The 21,416-nt window shown below is 40.9% G+C and overlaps 1 protein-coding gene across 3 annotated transcripts in view; it reads left to right on the top strand.

The window, feature by feature from the left end:
* Positions 1 to 7,062: 7,062 nt before the first annotated feature.
* Positions 7,063 to 21,416, top strand: part of ZNF608 (zinc finger protein 608) — a 108,755-nt gene continuing 94,401 nt past the window's right edge. Inside the window, exons 1-2 of one of the 3 annotated variants that reach the window (XM_027546999.1) lie at positions 7,063 to 7,345; positions 10,717 to 11,815. In XM_027546999.1, coding sequence (XP_027402800.1) covers positions 10,904 to 11,815 — 912 coding nt within the window. In that variant the 5' untranslated portion in view covers positions 7,063 to 7,345; positions 10,717 to 10,903. Of the gene's footprint in view, positions 7,346 to 9,055; positions 9,713 to 10,716; positions 11,816 to 21,416 lie in introns of those variants that run through there. The other 2 variants (XM_027546997.1, XM_027547000.1) reach the window with 2 other exon arrangements.

Below are 21,416 nucleotides of genomic sequence, written 5' to 3'. Positions count from 1 at the left end.
ATTATTCACTATCATGAATTACAAACCTGTTTTAAATTTGAAAAAGTTGTGCATCCTTAAGACATTGTGGGTTTGGAGGGATAATGAGGCAAAATTTTAAACCTTTAAAAAATTATAGATAAGATGCCTTAATTATGAAGAAAAATACATTGTCTTTTTGCTCCTAAAAATATTTTTTAATAATTTTTTATGTATTTTATTTGATTTACTTATTTTTGTCTGTGCTGGGTCTTCATTGCTGCTCGGGCTTTTCTCTAGTTGCAGTAAGCAAGGGCTACTCTGTAGTTGGGGTGCAGGCTTCTCATTGCCGAGCATGGACTCCAAGCACGTGGGCTTCAGTAGCTGTCACACATGGACTCAGTAGTTGTGGAGCAGGGGCTTAGTTGTTCTACGGCATGTGAGATCTTCCCAGGTCAGGGATTGAACCTGTGTCTCCTGCATTGGCAGGCAGATTCTCTACCAATGAGCCACCAGGGAAGCCCCCTAAAAATGGTTTGATATGATTACTTTTCAGTATTAATTTAAAAGGGTTTTAATTTCATGTTTTAAATTTTAAAAACCTTAGAGAAAAAAATTTTAGTTGGGACAGATCATGTTTAAGATAAAAAAATTAAGGCATACATTAGAATGATTCGTCCTTTTAACTTGTGTGGGAATTCCTCTAAAATCCAAGGAAACACCATGAGAACCCAAGTAAACAGAAAACATTAAAATATGGTTAGAAGAAATGTCCCTGGCCATTAAATTCTATTCTTAGCAGATCCCCAGTATGGTCATTATGTTTTAAAAAAACACAAAGTTCTTCCCTGGATAATTTTAAGAATCTTGAAAAAAGACAGAAGGAAAGAAAAAAAAGGCGATTAAAATATTTTTGGAAGAACAGGGTCCACAGAGCAGGCTGGCATGCAGTGCACATTGAGCTGAAGAAACCTTAACATACTGGCCCAGGAATCAGCCAATCAGCAGGCTGAGAACCATATTTCCATAATGATGATTGGCTGGTGGACTGGAGGCTCAGCTGAGCTGAGGATGGGACAGAAATGCTCTGCTGAGAAAATAGCAAAACAACTTTCTGGCTTTCTGTTGTTTATTGCATATTCTCCAAATGATTGTAGTGATTCATCCTTTAGGAAAGCTTGTTTTGAAAACAAAAGAGGCACAGTTGTTCACAACAAAAGTGATACTCGGCAGCCAAGGAGCTGAGTATAATCATACTCTTATTTTTCTTTAAAATAAACCTAAGGCTCCTGATTTTTTTCTAACCAAGTATTAAGACTTCCTAGGTGATTCATATGGGTTCAATTTAAATTATAAATTAGACAGGGGCTATCATTTCTGATAGGCAATCATCCTTGCTTTATTAATCTGTCAGCTTTGTGAAATACGGACAAATACAATGTAGTTTGTAAAGTGTGGGAAAATCCCTAAGTTCTAGCTCCAAAAGGATATGAAACTCTCTCACAATTAAGGGAATTTTGCTACTCTTCAAAAAGAAGCTATATTAGGAAATCTTTTTCTTGTAGTCCTGTATGTATGAAAGCAAGTGATATTATACCTTTATCAATGCATTTGGTGTTACTCTCTCAAATGTTTACACATATGTAAAAATCCACTGTCATTAAATCATAAAGATTTTTGAAAACAACCAAAGCGGCGGTGGAGTGGGGGTCAGAAAAAGGGAAGCTAGGAGGAAAGATGGAGTAGAACATGGCTGTATCCTGCTGCCTTTTGGCCCTCTCCTGCTTGGTGGGTTTGTATTTTGTTGTAGTTGTTTTAGATTCAAATAGAGCAGTGACATTTCACCTCCATGTTTTTAAACTTGATTTTACAATCATTTTTTCCACAAACCATCTTTCTGGAAATGAGAATAATTCTATAATGCAGATTAAGCAGAAGCATTTTTCAGTCTCTCCCAGTGACCATTCCTTGGCTAGCTAACAGACCAGCCATTCAGAAGCAATTTTCTTCAGGCTGAAATTATGTGCTGACCGTAGCAGATCACTTCCCATAATAACCCTTCCCCCACCCAACGCTAAATACAATCTGTCTCCTACTCACTGTAATAACGTGCAAATGACTGTAATTTTGCAGACAAGAAACAGCCCAAAGTGAAACGTGTCTAAACAGAGGTCGATTTGAAAAATCAGGGTTATTACCTAAATCTGTAAAATACATATTGTAATAAAACCAGCAACAGCAATCTCCAATAAGTAGTTTAAAAAATGTAGCTTGTGTTTTGATCTTCTTTATGCACCCAGTCTCCACTGGCATAAAAGAAAAACCTTTTCCAGAAATGGTTTCATTACATGAGATGTAAATTGCCTTCCTTTGCTAACCGATCTGTAGACCTTACTTGGGCACCCGTTCAGATATAGTAGCACACACCACACCAGAAAGGCCAGCCAAACAGAGGTAAGATTTCAGATACTTAACACTGACCTACATCGCAGTTCTCTGAATGTGAGCAGTATACAAATGGTTTCCTTTAGAAGAATGTGCTGCTTTGCAATATTTTGCTGGGTTCCCCAGGACTCTGTGGCATTAAAGGGACAAGATTTGCTGCTTAATTCTTTTCAGGTTGAGAATTGGGAGAAGGAATGGGGAAATACCTACCCATATAGAGAGAAATTCCTCCTTTAACTTGACATTTCTTTACTGTTAAAATTCATTGTAGTTGTAAATCAGAGCATGGAAATTTTCCTTTATATCATTTCAGTTTGTTTAAACAGAACCATGGTATAAAGATTTTGGAAGGTAGACATTATTTTCCTTCCCTTGGAAGTAGAGTCCCTTTGTTTTATTCTAAAGAGCTTAAATTGAAGGTGAACTAATAGGACATAGAAATGACTTGAAAAGTTAACACAGCTGTGTTATACAGTGTATGTAAATGTCTGTATTCACCAAATGTCTATCAATACGTCCACGAGTCTCTCATGAGGAGTATCCCATGGCAATGTGAAAACCATCCATGTCTTTCTTCCTTCCATACTCCCATCCCCCATAGGGAAGGATGGGAAATACTTCTATGCCAGACCCTCTCTCTCCCCTAGACATTTGCTGCTTGGTACTTTCTCCTGGTCCAGAGGTGTTTCAGGATATTGCAAAAACACTAAATGTTTGATCAACAACAGTGCTCATCTCTTTTGGGGAATAGTTGTCTAGAGCTGGTTATTGTTGAAAATACAGAAACTTGAATTAGATTTAGGAAGCATGTGTGAAAAGACAGAGTTTTCTCTAAAAAAATCTTTCCTAGGCCCCTGATAACTCAGTTGGTAAAGAATCCACCTGCAATGCAGGGGACCCCAGTTCGATTCCTGGGTTGGGAAGATCCGCTGGAGAAGGGATAGGCTACCCACTCCAGTATTCTTGGGCTTCCTTTGTGGCTCAGCTGATAGAGAATCCGCATGCAATGCAGGACACCTTGGTTTGATCCCTGGGTTGGGAAGATGAAGGGAAAGGCTACCCACTCCAGTATTCTGGATTGGAGAATTCCATGGATTGTATAGGCCATGGGGTCGCAAAGGGTCGGATAGACTGAGTGACTTTCACTTTCCCTTTCAGGTAGGAAATTAGGATGTCACCCATATGTATAGTGAAGAATGCTTAGTGTTTGTGTGGGTGTCTCAATGAATCACATACTCCCTAGAAACCAGGTCGATTCCCCACAGCCTTGAGGCAGGTCTGTTCATATATAAGCCCAGACAGATAAGACTCTATCCCCATAATCTTCCTGGGCAGCCAGAGTTTCTCATTATGTCTAAATTAAGTTTCTTTTCTCATAATACAAGTCAATTTCCAGGTAGTGTTTTTTCTTTTTTCTTTTAAATAGCTTTGCTTTCTATCTTCCCCCCTTGGTCTGGAGTACCTTTGTAGTGTCGAGGTTAGCATAGATTGAGAAAAGTTAGACTCATATTTAGATTCCCTTCTAAATAAATAAAAATCCAAGGAATTATTTCTGATCCTTAGTGATATAGCATAAATCTGAGGAAATAGGCACCAAAGAAAGATCACTGTGTTTTCTTGTGTTCCTGCCTGAAGCCCCTGGCCTCCTCAGCATTGAGCTCTCTGTTCTTAAAAAGGAGGAAAAGTCTTTTGCCAGGATCTTCTGATCACCTAGGAATGGAAGTAGGAACTTTGCAGGGGCAGAGTTGGTGATGGGGGTTGCTGGAGATGGGATAGCACTCTTTAACTTCTCCTTTTACACTATCCTTCTGCTCTTCCCATGTCATCATTTCTCCTGGACTCCTTTCCAGACAGCTCCTCCCCTCTACCAGGCAGGCACTAAAATGTAAAATTACAAAGTGTACATGTTATACAACAGTGTACTGGTATTATTAAGTGTATGGCTATCAGTATACAAACTGGTGTGTTCCCTGTTATCTTGGTAAGAGATGAAGATAAAATTTTCTTTTCCAGAATATGGTAGAACTTCCCAATTTGTGTGAGGAGTAGTTCTTATTTTCTAAGCAGTAGTTAATTATCTTAGTTTCATTCATCAATTAGCTGATAGCCCTCTGATGTCTCTAGATTGGCCCCTTTGTCAAACAAAACAAAACAAACATGCACAAAGCCAGCAGAACAACTCTGGTTGATTCAAGCCTCTTGGCAGAACTTGGAGGGCAGGAGGTGGGGGTGGGGTGTGAATGGAGTGTGGAAATGTTGGAATGGAAGGAAAATGCTTGAATTTATCGAAAATGGTTTGGGTTAAATATGTGATTGAATTTGGCATGAGCCTTTATCTTTAACCAAGTGGGGTTTATTAGAGAGGATTTAAGAATTAGGGTTAGGTATTGTTTGAAGTTAGGGTTGGATCAGATCATTTGCGTATTAGGAAGCCTAAACTTTGGTTTTAGTTACACCAATTCTACACTGCAGACCCTGTGATTTGCTTTTACCAACCAAGTGTGTTGGAGGAGTGCTTCTACCCTTTTTGAACTTCATCAGGTCTTAATTCTGTGCCTTTTTGAGTCTTGTTGTTTTAAAAGCTAATTATTGATTTTTTCCAAGCTGATACAATATACAGGGTAGCCATGGACTTTTAAAGGCTGAAATGTAGATGATCCTTCAGGGATACAGGGATACTCAGGCACTTCCTGAGTGATCTGGTCCTTTGAGGAACCACTCTTCTAAAAGAAGAAAAGTTCAAAATCAGTATGTATGCTCTATTAGCAATGGGACACACACAAATTGTAAATCTGTCCATTCAAAAATATACGACAAATATCAAAGTTAAAATAGGGGGTAAGTGGGTATCAGATTATCTCATTTGCCCTACTCGTCAATGTATAGCTTTGCTTTGAAAGTAAATCTTTTTAGGCAGATCTAAGGACTATTATAGATTCATTCCTCTGGTTTATGTACCTCAGCAAGGGATGGAAACTGCTGTTTATTACTATTTGCAGCTTTGAATAAAGTTCATCTTGGGTAGTGAAACAACTAATTGGCATTTAAAAAGAATGAACTAAAGATATTAAAAGTTCAAACACGAGTCATAGACATTACCTAAAACATGTGACATATTTTTATTGATCCACAAGGTCATCACTGAATATTTACATCATAAGCAATCTTCTGCTAGCTCTAATTCACTTTATGTGTCCAGTTTGACTCAGTTAAGACACATTCTTAAATTGTAACTGTCATGCAGAAATTAAAAACCCAGTAGTGCTGGATCTTTAAAACTAGGATCATGATGCTTTCAATTAAATTTGCAAAGTCACCCTTGACTTTAAAATTTCCATATTACAGCTCCTAAAAGTGATAGAAAATAACAATGAAAAATTAAAACTAAAAGTGCTTTAAAAGCTTAATATATATAAATACATTCGTTTAAGTGTATTCACTGTTAGAGTACAATACTGAACTTGTTATTTCATATTAACCTCTTTTGTCCTGTGACCTCAGAGTTCCATTAACTTGGTTGTTGGCATTTGTCCTACAATACATTCTAAAATATTTTCGTGTTCTCAGTGAATCGCATGGTGTTGCCTTCTGAGGACTTTGACACCGGCTCTCCCCAAGAGGGGGTTAAATATTTGAAGTAAGGGGAACTCTGACAATCCCTCGGCTTAAAAATGGCACAGGGACTGTTTAAAGGGGTTAATCTTCCTAGTATATTTATCTCCCACAAATCGATTTTTTAAAAAAATGAGGCTGGCCCGAGGTGTTAATATGGTTGGCTGGGACCTTATTTATTTTTAATTTTTTTGGAGCTGCCTAGGACCAGGTGGGAAAGCTTTGTTACTATTCCAGGGAAGAACCATTCACGTAGTGGTGGTTAAATGGTTGCTAGCGTTCACACTTCATTGCTTGTGGACCAGAAGCCTGGGAACAAAAGGGTTACTTGTTTCCCCACCACCGCCTTCACCCCCAGATCGATTTTTCTTATTTAATCAGCGAGTAAAATGAGAGACTCAGGGAAAGAAAAAAAAAAAAAAATTGGAAGAAGGGCAAAGTGGTGGGGGAGAGTTGAAAGCCAGAAGCTGCAATACAGAAAATCAGTCTTGGGAGTTCGCGCTGCCGAGTCCTCGCAACACGGAAGGGAAGCCAGCAAAACGCTCGCAATCATTTCCACACAGCCAGCCTCCCTTTTCTCCTCGCTAGGCGCTAGTGGCTCATTTGGCTTCCCTGTGCCACCGAGCGATCACATACATTATTTCCCCCAAGATAACACAATCAAACTTGTATTTACCGACATCCTCTCCTCGCAGCCTGTTTGAGATTTGTTTTAATAAATAAGTGTTTTATGTGAATGATGTAGTAATTGAAACGGGCGTACCATTTTTTTTTTTTTCTTCATCTTACTGCAGGAGGTTCCTCAACCCCAATCTGGTTGGAAAATAAAACGCTTTGTCTCCACAACCACCCCCCACCGCACCCCCACCCGTTCTCTGTGTGTGTTTTATACGTGTGTATATCTCAACCCCCTACAGTAGCCAAGAGAAAGCAGCTAACCAATGAGAGAGCCTAGTTTCATAAAAGCTGCTCTCTGATTGGCCCGATGAGAAAGGGCAATGGGAACAAAGAAAAGTCCCTTTCAGGTATAGAGGCTGAGAGCTCCTTTTGCTCCACTCCCCCTGTGTGTGTGTTGTGTTTCAGTCCTGATTTCAGTGTTGCAGAACAAGCTTGTGTGTGTGCACCAGGGGGATTTTTCTTTTCCTTTTTTTTTCTTTTAATTTTTGCTTTTATAAAAAAAAAATACACAGGACAGTCTGTGACATTTGATGGTCCATCTTCTTTAATAATAAATTTGTTGAAGAGATTATAATTTCCAAAATAAAGCGGCTGCAACCAAACACATTCAATGCAGTTAGAAGGAAAAGGTCAACTCGATCCAATACAGACCGTAAGTACGGTTGCGTGGTGTGTCTCTCTATAGCACTTAGCGGGGACTTCATGCAGGGGAATGTGCGAGTTTTATGCATTGAAATGAGGAACTAGTTACAGGGTTTGGCTTTTGCATTGAGAACAACAACCCAAGAAGGGTGAATTTTATTCAGTGGAGGGTGAAGCATTTGTAACTTCTTCACACAAATTAAGCTTGACTGGGCACTCGGGGTAACTTAAGAGTAAATTACCTTTGGGGCGACCCAAGGAGAATAAAAGTGACACAGTTACAAATCCTGATGTGCAGTGTCCATTCTCTAGCGCACCTCACCTCTCCCTCTCCTGTCCTAGCTGGGCAGGACCCTCTTCAAAACCGAGCCAGGAAAATGGGGGCAAGGGCAGAACAAGCCGATTTCTGTCTCTTGTCACATCCAGTGCCCAATAATTTAATATTAAACAAGGGAATAGTCACCCACTACATGTAATGGTTATAATTACCATTTTCCACCTCCTTAAAAAAAGCAAGCTGCGAAAACACCATTAAGGGGGAAAAATGCCCCACCCAACCCAAACAAACCCACAAATAGTAACAATGGTGTGTTTATTACAGGACCTGGCTTGGAGCTAGTAAAATGTTTTTCTTTGTTTAAGACATGAGTGGGGGGGGGGGGTGGTCCCTAAAATCCAAGTAGCGTGGAGGTGCCCTACCCCCTCGACTAGTCTTCTGCATCCCTGGCCCCTTGGCAAAGCCGACAAATTGGAGATAAGTTGAGGAAAGGTTTATAAGGTGTTTCTTTAAAACATCTGCTTTGCTCTTGTGCTCATTACATTTCACTCCTTCCGAACTTCCGAGAGCCTAGATCTGCGAGAAATGTTTCACATTCATAACTTGTAGCTGCTCCCACTGCAAGGGCGGGGGTGGGGGGGGGGAGGCTGCGGGGGGGGGGGGGCGGCGAGTGTATGTAGGGGGAGGGGAGAGACCTTCAGGTTTTTTTTAAAGACCAGATCAGTATTTTCTTGATACGCTTGTCACCATTTTTGTTCTCACGACAACCAATTGAGCCCTTGATCCTCACGTGATGTGAAAGGCTTGCACTGTAACAAAATCGCTCCTTTCAGATGGTTGGTTGTTGCTAACTCGCCCATCCCCCTCTCCCAGCCCCGACATTTCCAGCAAAGCGACTCTCCACTTCCAATCCATCAACAATTCATTACTGCTTTTAGCTTCCAAACGCCAGCTAATTAAAAATACTAAGCCAAGCTCCGGGGCCATCTGACTAAACACAGGAGGTGGTGGGTGAGGGAGGAGGAGGAGAGAAAAATAAAAAGGAGACGCACCGTTTGCTGCGACTATAAATGGGAAAAACTGTCCTGAAAAAGGTCGCCTTAAAAAAAAATTTTTTTTTTCACTCTAATTATCGAATTACCACATGACTGATTGGCTTGAGCGACAGCGGATTTTTTCCCCCACCTCGGGGACTATACTAGGAACTCGGTTCCTTTTTCTTAAAACAACATAAAACAGGAAAACATCACATCCTTTCAGGTTTCGAAGACTGAACCAATTTTAAACGCCGTTATTTTCCCCACCCTGCCGCCCGCCGCCCCCCGCCCCGAGCGAATGCTGTTCTAACTGGTTTATCAGCTCACTGAATCATCTGCTCCCCTCCCCCTCCACACCTTTCTTTTTCTCCTCTTGTTCAGCTTCTCATCCCACCCTTTCCTCCTCCTCTTCCTCCTTCCCCTCGGTCCCTTCTCTCTCCCCCACCCCTTCCCCCCTCCTTTCCTCTTAAGTTAGTTCAAGAAATCAAATCTGTCAGGACGGGCGGAAAAATGCCACTTCCCGACTAACAGGCGGAATCCAGCCCAGATTTTCAGTCCTTTCTTCTTATTCTTTCTTCCCTTTCACTAATTTATCCCGATGTTAGCACATTCTGTCTTGTACTAGCGGACGCCTGTAGGTTTGCTACATGGGATCATTACTTACTGATCACGGTGACTCTGAAGTCTGGAACTGAAGGCGGAATGAGAAGTTGGGAAAACTTTTTTCTCTAAGCGCTCTCTTTTTTAAAACTATTATTCTCGATGCTTGTTAAGAGGAAAAAAAACCCTTTGGTGCTTCTGTTGTGAATGTGAAACATTATCTTCCAGCTGTACAGTGACACATTTTTTTAAGGAGAAAAGGACTGATCCGTTTGCCAAAAGGGGGGGTGGGGAGGTGGAATAATGTTATCGAGTGATTATTCTGGCTGAGATGTGTTATTTGGTTCGTTCCTTCTTGATCATTTGGTGTTTAAGTAAAATGAGGCACAGGCTTGTTTGCCGAGTGGAGTGGGAAAGGCATTTTGATTTGCTGGCCTAATTAAAAAATGATAAAGGATTAAAGGTAAGCAATGTCTGTGTGTGTGTGTATGTATATTTATTTTTTTTTCCTTGACAATCAACTGTTAAAAAGGGGCTGATCCCTTTAAAAACCGTTTTAACTGATCTTTGTCAAACACACACTCATTTGCGGTCATTGAGGCCACCTTGGCGCAGATCACTTAAAGTGTATGTCTTAATCAGTTTCCCGTACAGTCAGTAGCACCATATTTAACAGATTGAGCCAGTCTGTGACCTAGGAGTATGGTAGAATTGTTTAGATGTAATTTTTTTTCCTCAAAAGGCAGATATTTAGCCTTTTATTTAGCACTGTCTTTTTTTAAAATAGAGAAATGATCTTAAAGACGTGTGTGTATAAAATTGTATAAACTGTTGGGGAAGAGAGGATAGGAGATGGGGGCATATGTATGGGGTGTGGGGGGTTATTGGTTGTTTTTTTCTGTTCCTTACTGGGAACAAAAAACAGATTGCCCAGACAATTTGTAAAAAGAAGTAATAAAATTAGAAATGAGGAAAATTTAGCAACATCATTCTGAAACTAGCCTCAGAGAACTTCCAGGATCTGGTCTTTTAAATTGTAAGATCTAGGACATGCTTAAGGGTGTTTAAAACGTGTTCCTTCCTCTTGTCTGAGTGTTCAGCCTGTGTTTCTGGGATTGTTATCATGTGTATGTGCTAGGGGAAAAAAAAGCTAAACTCTTTTTTTCCTTAAACCTTTCTGGACTTCACTCAGATCCTTAAGATATTTTAATGCCTTTTAAAAGTGATTATCTTTGTGTCGTTGATAAAGGGCTTTTCTTTTTTAGCTACTGTAAGATGCTTACTGTCATGGGTATGTTTTTTGGGTTTGGTTATTTTTCTTTAAACCTGATATTGGACTGTGGAGACAATACATGAGCCACCTTCCTCACCATCCTTCCCTGTACCCCTTACTGACTCCCCAGTATTAATCGTTTTTTATTCTGGTAACACCCAGACAAGAAATATTCGACTTTTCCCCCTTCACAGGAAAAGGTGGACCTGGACTGAAGGGTGTAAAATCCCTGGACCCATTCCTGGGGCAGGAAAAAGAAGAGGAAGATTAGAAGACTTTTTTTTTTTTTTTTAAGAGAAAGCCCAGCGGAGGTAAACGAATGTCCCCTCATCTCCAAAGGAAAGTTCATCGGATTTTTATTCTAGAGATCTCATCTTCAGGATGTCAGTGAACATTTCTACGGCAGGAAAAGGTGTGGATCCAAATACGGTTGATACTTATGACAGTGGCGATGATTGGGAAATCGGGGTTGGAAATTTAATAATTGATTTGGACGCTGATTTGGAGAAGGACAGACAGAAATTTGAAATGAATAATTCCACCAACACTACTAGCAGCGGCAACTCTAAGGATTGTGGAGGTCTGGCCTCCAGTGGGGCCGGCGCTCCCGCAGCCTTAGCTGATGGCCTAAAATTTGCTTCTGTTCAGCCCTCTGCTCCCCAGGGGAATTCGCACAAAGAGACCAGCAAATCAAAAGTGAAAAGGAGTAAAACTTCTAAGGATGCTAATAAATCTCTGCCTTCTGCTGCCTTGTATGGGATTCCCGAGATCAGCGGCACTGGCAAGAGGCAGGAAGTCCAAGGGCGCCCTGGAGAGGCAACTGGCATGAATTCAGCGCTGGGTCAAAGTGTGAGCGGCGGCGGCGGCGGCGGCGGCAACCCGAACAGCAATAGTACCAGCACCGGCACCTCCGCTGCTACCGCGGGGGCAGCCTCCTGCGGGAAAAGCAAAGAGGAGAAGCCAGGTAAAAGCCAGAGCAGCCGAGGAGCCAAGCGGGATAAGGATGCGGGGAAATCCAGGAAGGACAAGCACGACCTGCTTCAGGGCCACCAGAATGGCAGTGGCAGCCAGGCCCCTTCCGGGGGGCACCTCTATGGCTTTGGGGCCAAGAGCAATGGAGGTGGCGCGAGCCCCTTCCACTGCGGGGGCACTGGGAGTGGCAGCGTCACGGCTGCTGGGGAAGTTAGCAAAAGTGCCCCGGATTCAGGGCTCATGGGAAACTCTATGTTGGTAAAGAAGGAAGAGGAGGAGGAGGAGAGCCACAGGCGAATCAAGAAACTGAAAACTGAGAAGGTAGGATAAAGTCGCCTTCTTAGATCTCCTACTTTTCTCTTTGTGTGCATTTGTGTGGGAGTCGGGGGTGGGGGGGTGTGTGCCTCTATGTGCCTTGCACTTCTTCGTGCTTTCTGGTTCGTTGTGAGATTTCTCTTCTGTGCATCTTTTCTGTAAACGTTTGGTCTAGGGTAGCTTACTTGGGTGCAGTGTTTAGCTCTTGCTTCTGCTGCTACTGCTGCTTCTGGTGCTAGTGTTTGGGTCCTCAGGTGGGAGGGTCTGAGTGCTCTAAGTACCTTTTGCCTTACCCAAGGGCTCTTGGCCAGCCAGCCAGTTGCAATGTGCTTTTAATAGAAAACCTGCTCCTGGACCCATGTACCTCTTGTCCTGGTTTCTCCCCTAAGGAGAACTGTCTTCTGTTTTAATGTGCATGTCCTAGTATTTTTGGTAATGTGTCCTTAGGTGCAGGGTTCACGTTCCCTCCCCATAGAAGTATGTCTAGGATTTTAACTTACACTCCACCCTCCACACATTTTTCTCATGATGTTCTCCAAAATAATCCTGTTAAAGGATATCATCCTGTTATTGTTCTTCAATGAAACCTTGGTATCCTAGGGTCACTGGTTTCATAACTGTGTAGCAAGAATGGAATGGTTTTGGTGGCTGCCAGGGCTCTTTCCTTGTTCCCTTGCCCAGTTCTTAGCTAAAGATTCAAAGAGTGTTATCGCTTGGGTTTCTAGCTTGACCAGGGAGCTGAAAGGTTGGTAAGAAAAGTGAAATAGACTTGGTGGATTGGCGTGCTGAAATGTGAAAACAGAGCCGAAAGATACTCTAAATATGTGTTGCATCTGAGCAGTGGGAGGGTTGATGCAGGTAATTTGGACCCTTCTACCCATCTTTTGTCATTGTCTGAAAGTCTGGTGAGATACTGCCTTTGAAAAATTGCCCCCACTGTTGTGCTGCTTAGTGCTGGAGGCCTAGGACTTAATGCGCTGGCAATTACTGTGCATTAAGTAATGTCCCAGAGCTGAAGGCACTCAGTCCACTGAACAGGTTGAGAGTGAGCTGGGGGAGAAGTGCTGACTCTATAAAGTTAACTCTTAATACTGTAGATTGTGCCTTGTGGAAGCAGAATGCACATCATGTGGTTTGTGGCATGATTGTTTGGATATATATGCTTATTCAATAATTTAATTTTTGCTATTTCTCATATCAGAAATGTGAAATGTTTTAGGGTGACAATTTCTGTGTCCAATTACTCACCGCTGTCTGTTTAAATCTTTTTGTTTTCCTCTGTTAAAGATTTAAATGGGAGTACAGGAATGAAGTTTTGGTTTTAAAATTTAAGAAGTTGATGAAGGTACATTAAGGTGTAGATGATGCCAAAATAAAAAAAAAACCTTCTGCATGCCTGCTTCTTTAATCCATAAGCCCTTGGTCAGACAGCATTTTGAACTGATGAATTTAAATACATTTTTTTAAAAATCCAGGTTTTGTTTCTTATGCTGAAATGTAGAGTTTCTCACAATTTCTACTAAAGGGCATTCTGAAATCTTATTAGTACAGTAGTGCATTTACTTTTGTTGCCAATAGTCTTCAAATTGCAGTTCTAATCTGCTCTAACTATCTAGATGAATTGCCCTAATCCAGTGCTCACAATGGCTGTGGTTAAGGAGTCAGAGCCATTTGATTGGATTCACTGCTGCCTGGAATGTGGGAGGTACTGCCCTTTTGCATTCCCCTTAGCCTTTTAATCTTCCAGCCAAATGTTCACATTCAACAATTTTGTTTAGCTGGCAATCGGGACATTTCAGTATCTCAAAGGCTGCTGTCATGGCAACTGAGATTAGAGCATGGTGTTGGTTCTCCAGTTTTTTGTGTTCTTTTCACTTTCCAGTCACAGAGGAAACTGGATGAAAAATGAAAGAATTAAATTATTCATATACATGCAACTCATCTTCAGTCAGAGCAGTATAAATGTGATAATATGAATGGCCTAAATGAAGAGCAAACAAGTCATGGCAGGTCTGGGGTGGAGGAGGGGAGCAAGCATAGTGTATTTCGATTCATACCACTGCCAGCCACAGCTGCTGGTGTGGGCACAGCGACCCTTCAGGGGTGGCGCTCAGGGCCTTGAATCCTGTAGTGGTGGCCCAGGGTCTGGAAGCTTGTTCAGCTTTCCTGTCTACCTCCACCCCACCCCAGGAGGACTCTTCTTAAGAATGTTTCCTCCTTGGCACACAGGAATGGCACTGCCTTGTACAGATGCCTCCCAGGGAAGTAACTCCAGTGCCACTAACTCTTGGTTGTGTAAAACTTGACTTCAGTTTAGAAAATAATGTCTAATGATGGGAGGAGACCTCTTGAGGGAAAGATTTAGTAGGACAAGCTTTACCTGACCAGATAATTCGGACACTGAGGCATCCTTTGAGAAAGGCTTTTTGACGTTTTTGTACAATGGTTTAATTTCAAAGCCTTGTTTGATTGTCTGGGTTGTGAAGAGTAAGTGTCTCAAAAGTGAAGATGATTAATTTTCAGCAGTTGGATGTGGCTCATGAAGGGGCCAAATGTGAAAACCAGAGGGGGGTGCAGTGTGGTGTCTGTGCTTTTTTTTTTTCCTCCCTGGTTGGATGGTTCACAGGAGATTCATAAGACTTGCTGTCACTGGTTAATTTTCACAGCATGCTTAAATGTCTATTTTTGGTCTGTTTATTCTGTCTCTTCACTACAGAAAGTCATGTAAAACATGATAAATTGGACCTTATGAAACCTAATTAAATCAATGAGCATTCTACTCCTTTATGTGGAAACCACAAGTATGTTGTAAAAGTCGCCACTCCCTTAATACGTGAACAAAATCAAAACATGCCATAATTCTAAGATGTTTGAGCTGTATTTCTATAGCCCATTTTGTGGTTAAGCCACCAGTGACGTGTCTGAATAAGTAGATTTGACAGGTTGGCTTTTGGTTGTTAAAACCTGCTTCTCCACCTGCCCCCTCCTTTTCTTTTGAAGCATAATAGCCTGCATTGAGGCTCTTCTGCATGTGTCCTCCTTAACTGTCTTATAGTTTTGACTTATCAGACACAGGCAATCAGCTGGGCTAAAGTTCAGTATGGTATATGGGTTTATTTGATCACTGAGAAGTTAAAAAATACATAGATGAGTTCTTAAAAACAGCTGAGACTTCAGATACACATTAAAAGCACAGGGAATCTTATGTTTGGGTCTGGGGTTCTAACTATTCAGTGCACATTTATTTAGCAAAGAGAATGGTTTTAGTAATATTGTGCTGCTTTCATTAAGCTGGTCCTTAACAGCCTACATGTGGTATCTACAAATGGACCTGTCTATAAAGGATATCATTCATTTTCTTCTCTTGTAGAAGCCTTTTTACACTTCACTAGGGAATTCTGGCACGTTGTCTAAGTGAGCGTGAGTAGTTGAAGAACATATTTTGATTAATGAGTTTTGTGAATGATAGGGTTCCCCCCAAATACAGTGCCCCCTACGAATTCTAGTTAGAGAGCACAGTTTATCTACTGTGAAATAAAAGGGCAGAAAGGTCACTTGCTATAATTAAAGAACAAAGTCCATTGTTGTTGGACAGCAAACTGTTTGGAAAGCTACATAAGGGACTTAGCTGTTAAAAAGGTTGGTAACTAAGGGCAGCTCCCAATCAGCATTGATTCAGCTCCTTTCTTTTTATTGGCTTCTTCACAGGGTGACAGGGCTTTTGAGATGGGCTGCCCTTTCCCCAAGGAAGTCTTCTGTGAGAACCCATGGAAGCTTGGAATATTTGCATGGCCAGGCACATCACTGGGTTCTGAGCATAGTATCTGAAATCTGCTGGGTTTGCTGGAGAGATGTAAAAAAAAGAAAACTCAACAACTGATTGTGCTAAAAGAGATAAATAATGTTTACCAACTTTTAATAACTTTGCAAATAGTCTGTAAAAAGAAGGGGAGGGTGGGCTAGAGGGATTGATTGTCAAAATGTCATGAGGTTAAGAATGCTCTTCAAGTAAAATTGCTTGGCTGCAAGATGGTTTTAATTAGAGTGTTATAAAGACTTATTTTTCCTAAGCAGCATTTTATAGTTAGTAAATGAAATGTATGCCGAAAGTGCTAAGCAGAAATCTCCCTAACCACAGAGGTGTTCAATAACCAGATTCAAACAACATGGAAAGAACCATCTGTTCTTCATTTTCAGCATGAAAAACATGGGTTGAATGGCTGAGATTTGCTCCAATTTTGACTGTGCCTGTGTGTGCCTGTTTTTTTTTTTTTTTAATTTAAAAAAAGTTCACCTGGTACTTCATAGAAACTCAGAATTGCAGTAATATGAGCAACACTGTGAAAACATATGTTCCTACATTTATTTTAACCAGTTCCACTTTTATTTAAAAGATTTCCAGAAGCCCAGCCATTGAACACTTTATAATGGTTATTCAGTTCCTGCAGGCAATCACAATGAGGGGTCAGTTCTTCAAAGATCTAACTATTTAGTCAGTATCTGAATTATTCTGTCAATATTCCCCCTGGAGGCAAGAGGGGCAAAGGCTGTCCCAGGCTAGCTCTGGTCAGCGTTTATCGGTTAATCTAATTGTGTGTGGTAGTGTCCTGAACCGGTATTTGCTCTCCATAGGCCTTACTCTGGTTTAGAGCTATTAGTCTGGGATTGTTGATCATGAGGAAAATATTCTTTTAACGATGATAACTTTGGAGTCCTTGACTTTTAGACTGCCAAGGTTCTGGGTTCTGGTTTTAGTAAGAGCCCTGGGTAAAACATTATCCGGCCTTTGTTTGAGGTCTTTTATAGAAGCTAATGACTGGGCTTGTGCCTCCCTGAGATAAATGACATTATCTCTCAGTGGGCTGACAGGAAACAGACATGTTAATGGTGAAGCTGCAGGGAGGATGTGCCTGGGTTCTGACAAAAAAGTGGAGAAGGAACCCCTGGTTGCAGTCATTAACACATGCATTCCTGCTCTTCCTAAGAGGCTCTTGATAATTGGAAAGCTATTTTAGCCACGAACACTTAAATCATAAATCTACCACTCCTTGTTGCTTTGCATTCTTCAAAGTAGCAAAGTAATGTGTTTTTTGTTAACAAGTGTGTGATCTGGTTTTTAAGAATGGTGGCAGTTCTAGGTGGTGTGGTAATGACATTTGGGAGGGCTGCACATCCCATGCTTTTATCAGATGGGATCTCTGTTTGTCTTTCACCATGGCTCAGTCATCCCCCTACTTAAATAAAGGAAGAAGGAAGTGGGTCCAAAAACTAAAAAGAAATCATTTTTATTCTTGAAGAGGTCTCGTGGGAGAGGGATAAAAACTAGTTTTTTTTTTTAAAGCTGGGGAGATTTTGCTCAGTGATTTGAATGTGATGAAACCTGCCTTTTGAAGTGTATGTTTAAAAAGTCATGGCTATAATTGAGTTTCAATGCAGTTTAAACTCTCTGCTTCTTGAACAGAGATAATTGCCATGTTGAACACACTCTAGATGTGCAGAAGAGGTGGAATGATCATGTTATTCTATTCTTTAATATTAAGCACTGGAAGTTTTTCATAGTAATTACTGTAGCACAACATAGTTTTGATTGCCAGCACTCTGAACTTGCCGGTGATCTGAACATCAAGGGTTTTGCTTGAATACTAAACAGTTGATTCCTAAGTTACTTGTATTGCATTCTTGTAGAACACAGAACTAAGCAAATACTGAGAGATCCTTAACAACAGCAGAGTAGAAATAACCCCTCTTCACTAGTACTATTGTTAATAATAATACCCTCTTAATCTGTACATTTAAAGTTACAGGGAAAGAGAACAGGTGAAATCTCTGTCTCAGGAATGATTTCGGTCATCATTACAGGCTCTTAGAGGGATCAGACTGGTACCCTGTGACTGGTATTTATTTCATAGACATGTGTATAGAAATGTTATAATTTCATACACAGCTGTTGGATTGGGAGTGGATTGGGAGTTTTTAGTTACTGTGGGCTTTATTCTTTTTTAAAAAGTCACAGTTGATTTTTCTGTTCTACTCTGCTACAAAGTAATTGGCCCCTCTATATCTATCCATGTCTCTCTTCCAGATGATGTTTCTTTAGTGACTTTTTGCTCTCTGTTGCAAGGTCTTTTTAATTCAACCTTAAAGGTTTGCAGTGGGAACAAAGCCTTTGCAACTGAATGAAGGGTTGTTAAATAATTCATAGGAGATTAATCATCAGTTGGGCTGTTTGTAATGTTGTTTGGGGATATATAAAGGATACTCAAGACAGGGAGATTGGCACCTTGTTCCTAGAATTGAGTTCTGCATACCTGCTAAATTTTGGTTAGACATAACCTTTGAAAAAGTATTGAAATAGATTATGGCTTTTGCCTGAAGAACTGAAGAGATTACAAAGCAAATACTTCTTATATTTTGATAGGTTAGTGACCCCTAAACCACGTGGATCTCATCTGGTATTTAGAAAGAACCACCCCCGCCCCCCACCCCATTCCATCCTGTGACGTTAAATGAAAATTTAATAATATATATTTTGGTTTTAATAGGGAACTCAAAGGGAAGGGTGCTCAAACAAATGGGTTGGAAGTGATGAATAGACACTGCTGTTGATTTTTCAAAGCTACTCTTTCTTCTTTATCATCCCTACCTCCCAGCCTAGTTTTTTTATTATTCACTGTGACTGTTCTAGCTCAACCACTGGCTTTCTGCAACTCCTGGGAATCCTTATTCTCACTAGCATCTTAAGAAAAACGTGCCTATGGGGACATTTAAGCATATTTCAGTAATGCCATAAAAGGCAGCTTTTGCAGTTTAAAAATATATTGATTATATTTTGTGTTATACATAATGATTTTAGAAAGCAGATATTTAGGTCGTGGAATTGGCTTATTATGTTAACCAGAGAACAGATGGCATGGTGCCACAGACGTATAATTTTACTTAAAGGGACTTTTAAGGTTTTGATGTGTTTTCTTTTTCTCTTATTTCCCTGATGGCTTCTTTTTATTGAAGGGTAACTTAAGGAGACCTGGTAGCAATTTTACTGCCTTCCCCTGACAGTTTGAAATAATAGCTTGGTCTTTGGTTGCACTGATCTTCTACCAGTCAACTTGATTCTGGTTTTTGTCATGTGGCAGTGAATTAAAAAAAAAGTGTAGTGTGTTTTAAGAAATGGACTCTTTTATATGCTTCAATTAGCAACAGACCAAATTCCAATTGGTCACACTTTCAGGAACTCCTAGAAGTCACTGTGTGTCCTTTTGATTAAGGAAAACTTCTGGTTTGGTTTCTCAGGAAAGCACATATGGTCCTCTGGCCGCTTTAGATCCATCCTTTTTGTCTTTTGCATTAGTCACTGCAGGTTCAAAGGTCCTTAAGTCCTTCCCTGGTAGATTATATGCTTTCCCCTTACTGAAAGGCTGTACTTTCTTGGTTGCTATACCTGCTATGTGTTTGAATTCAGTTTGCATAAAAGTACTATTTGTTTCCATGCCTGGATTTTATAGTTTTATCCATTCACTGAGAACATCATCAGGATGAATTGGAAAGCATCTCTTATTGTTATTTTTTTTTTAACAAAGTGTGCCTAGCCAGACCAGATTACTTTTGGATTTCCTGTCACCTCCTCAGCTGATTTACAGACGGCTCATGTTAAAAGCAACAATAATGTTTGAATTGGAAGGGCAGAAGCCTCGGGTTTTCATTCTTCATGGAGAACTGTTTATTTGTGTGTGGTTCACCACAGTACATGGATAATGCTATCAAATCTGTGCTTTATTATAATCTTATGACTAGCACAGCCGCACTTCAGTTATGTTTCTTCATTTTCCTTCTTTGCAAATTCTTTTGTGATGGAAATGAAATTTGAACCGAATCTTTGCAGCCAAGGGGAAAATAAGGCACCACAAGTAGAAATTGTCTCTTGAGCCAGTTCAGAAGTAAGCAAGCAGCGGTGATTTAAGAAACATTTTTCTCAAAGTGGAGTCCATAGGGAAAAAAGGACTCCGATTTAACTTTTCCATGAAGATCAGAAGACTAGCCACCGCGCACTTTGATAAATGGAGGCTGTTCCAACAACGAGGCTTTATGCCTTTATATTGTTTCACATCTGAAGTAACTGGTTGAAGAGCGGTTCACATTCCCAAACCTTTCAACTGGTTTGAAAGTGGAATGTGAGTTCAGTCATATTGTTGGTTTCTGCTCCCCGAAGGGAACAACATGATTTGAAGACAGAGCAATTGAGCTTTTCCGCATCAAACTCCATTTGGCCAATTGTCTCCATTTACATTCCTTGCCCAAATCCTTCACCAGCCTTTCCCATGATGCCGCAGCAGATGCCAGACACTGAAGTAGAAAGCGAGCAGCTGTTTCCATTACTCTATAGCTGTATTATCCTCCACAATCTGCTTGCTTTTTCGCTCCCCTCCCCCACTGGTAAAAAAAAAAAACAAAAACCTTCTCTCTCTCTGACGTTTGCCCTTCTTTCCTGAGTTTATCAGCCTGCAGGTTTTCTATCTTATCAGGGCCACGGATTTCTCAGGAAGGCCTGGTTTATTGTTTCTCTGGGGGAGCAGATGGAGGTCCCAGGGCCCTTGGGGGCGTGGCCGGGCCGCGCGCTCCCGACGGTGGGAGTGGTGGGGGCCGTGGGGGCCGTGTCGGGGGCGCGCCGCCGGGCCGCGCCCTCCTTCCCAGCATGGACCCGTTTATAGCCCTGAGCGCTGTAAATCTGTCAGCTCTTCACGACGCCTTCACCTCTTTCTTCATTTGCTTCTAGTTTGACAACGTTCCCCTGGGGCGGAATTCTAATCTGCTTCCAATTAGTTGCAAAATGTGACTGAAATTTCCACATTATGACTGCTGTTTTACTTGCACGCACACATCTAGAAACAAATTAATGCTCTTGAATATTTATTTTTTGAGCCCTTGGATTTACTTGAAGAGGCAGAGTTTCCAACTGTTGGGAATGACTTCCAGGATTTGCATTTTTTCCCCCTTGAAGCCTTCTATGCACAAGATTGTTTTTTTTTTTTTTTAAAAGAAGCACAATAACCACGGTGGGGTCCCTCCACCATCTCATAATAAGCTTTTTCCACCTTTTTGAAGATTTCTCAAAATGTACTGTGTATGTTTAAGTTAACACAAATCAATTCTGTATTTCTAAAATAAATATAAAAAGGATGTTTGCCCAGGTTTTAATGGAGGGTACCTCCTGATGCAATGTTTTAACAACACAAATACACACAGATTTGCTTCTAAGTATATCATCTCTATAATGTAATATTCAGTAAAAACACAAAAGATTTGTTAAACACTTTAAAATTCTTTAATTTGATACTCAAAAAATAAATGAATTAGGTGATTAATTGGGCTTAACAAATACAAGGGCAGGGGTTAAAGACATCACGATGGGCACTAACAATTCTCCCCCAAGTTTGTACCCAGATCCTGAGCACACCTTCTGGAAGCTGTTGGACCTGGTGGGCTGCGGTGGGCGTAGTCCACGGCTTCTTGTGACTGTAGTTCCCCTTATCCTACATAATCCACTGCAAGGAAGTGTTTCCAACTCTGGGTTTGGGGGTGGCTCTACTCTGAGGGAAGTCACTTACTCCAA

This window comes from Bos indicus x Bos taurus, chromosome 7 (genome assembly GCF_003369695.1).
Source record: "Bos indicus x Bos taurus breed Angus x Brahman F1 hybrid chromosome 7, Bos_hybrid_MaternalHap_v2.0, whole genome shotgun sequence".
Lineage (NCBI taxonomy): Eukaryota > Metazoa > Chordata > Mammalia > Artiodactyla > Bovidae > Bos > Bos indicus x Bos taurus.
This window is presented reverse-complemented; position numbering and strand designations above follow the sequence as displayed.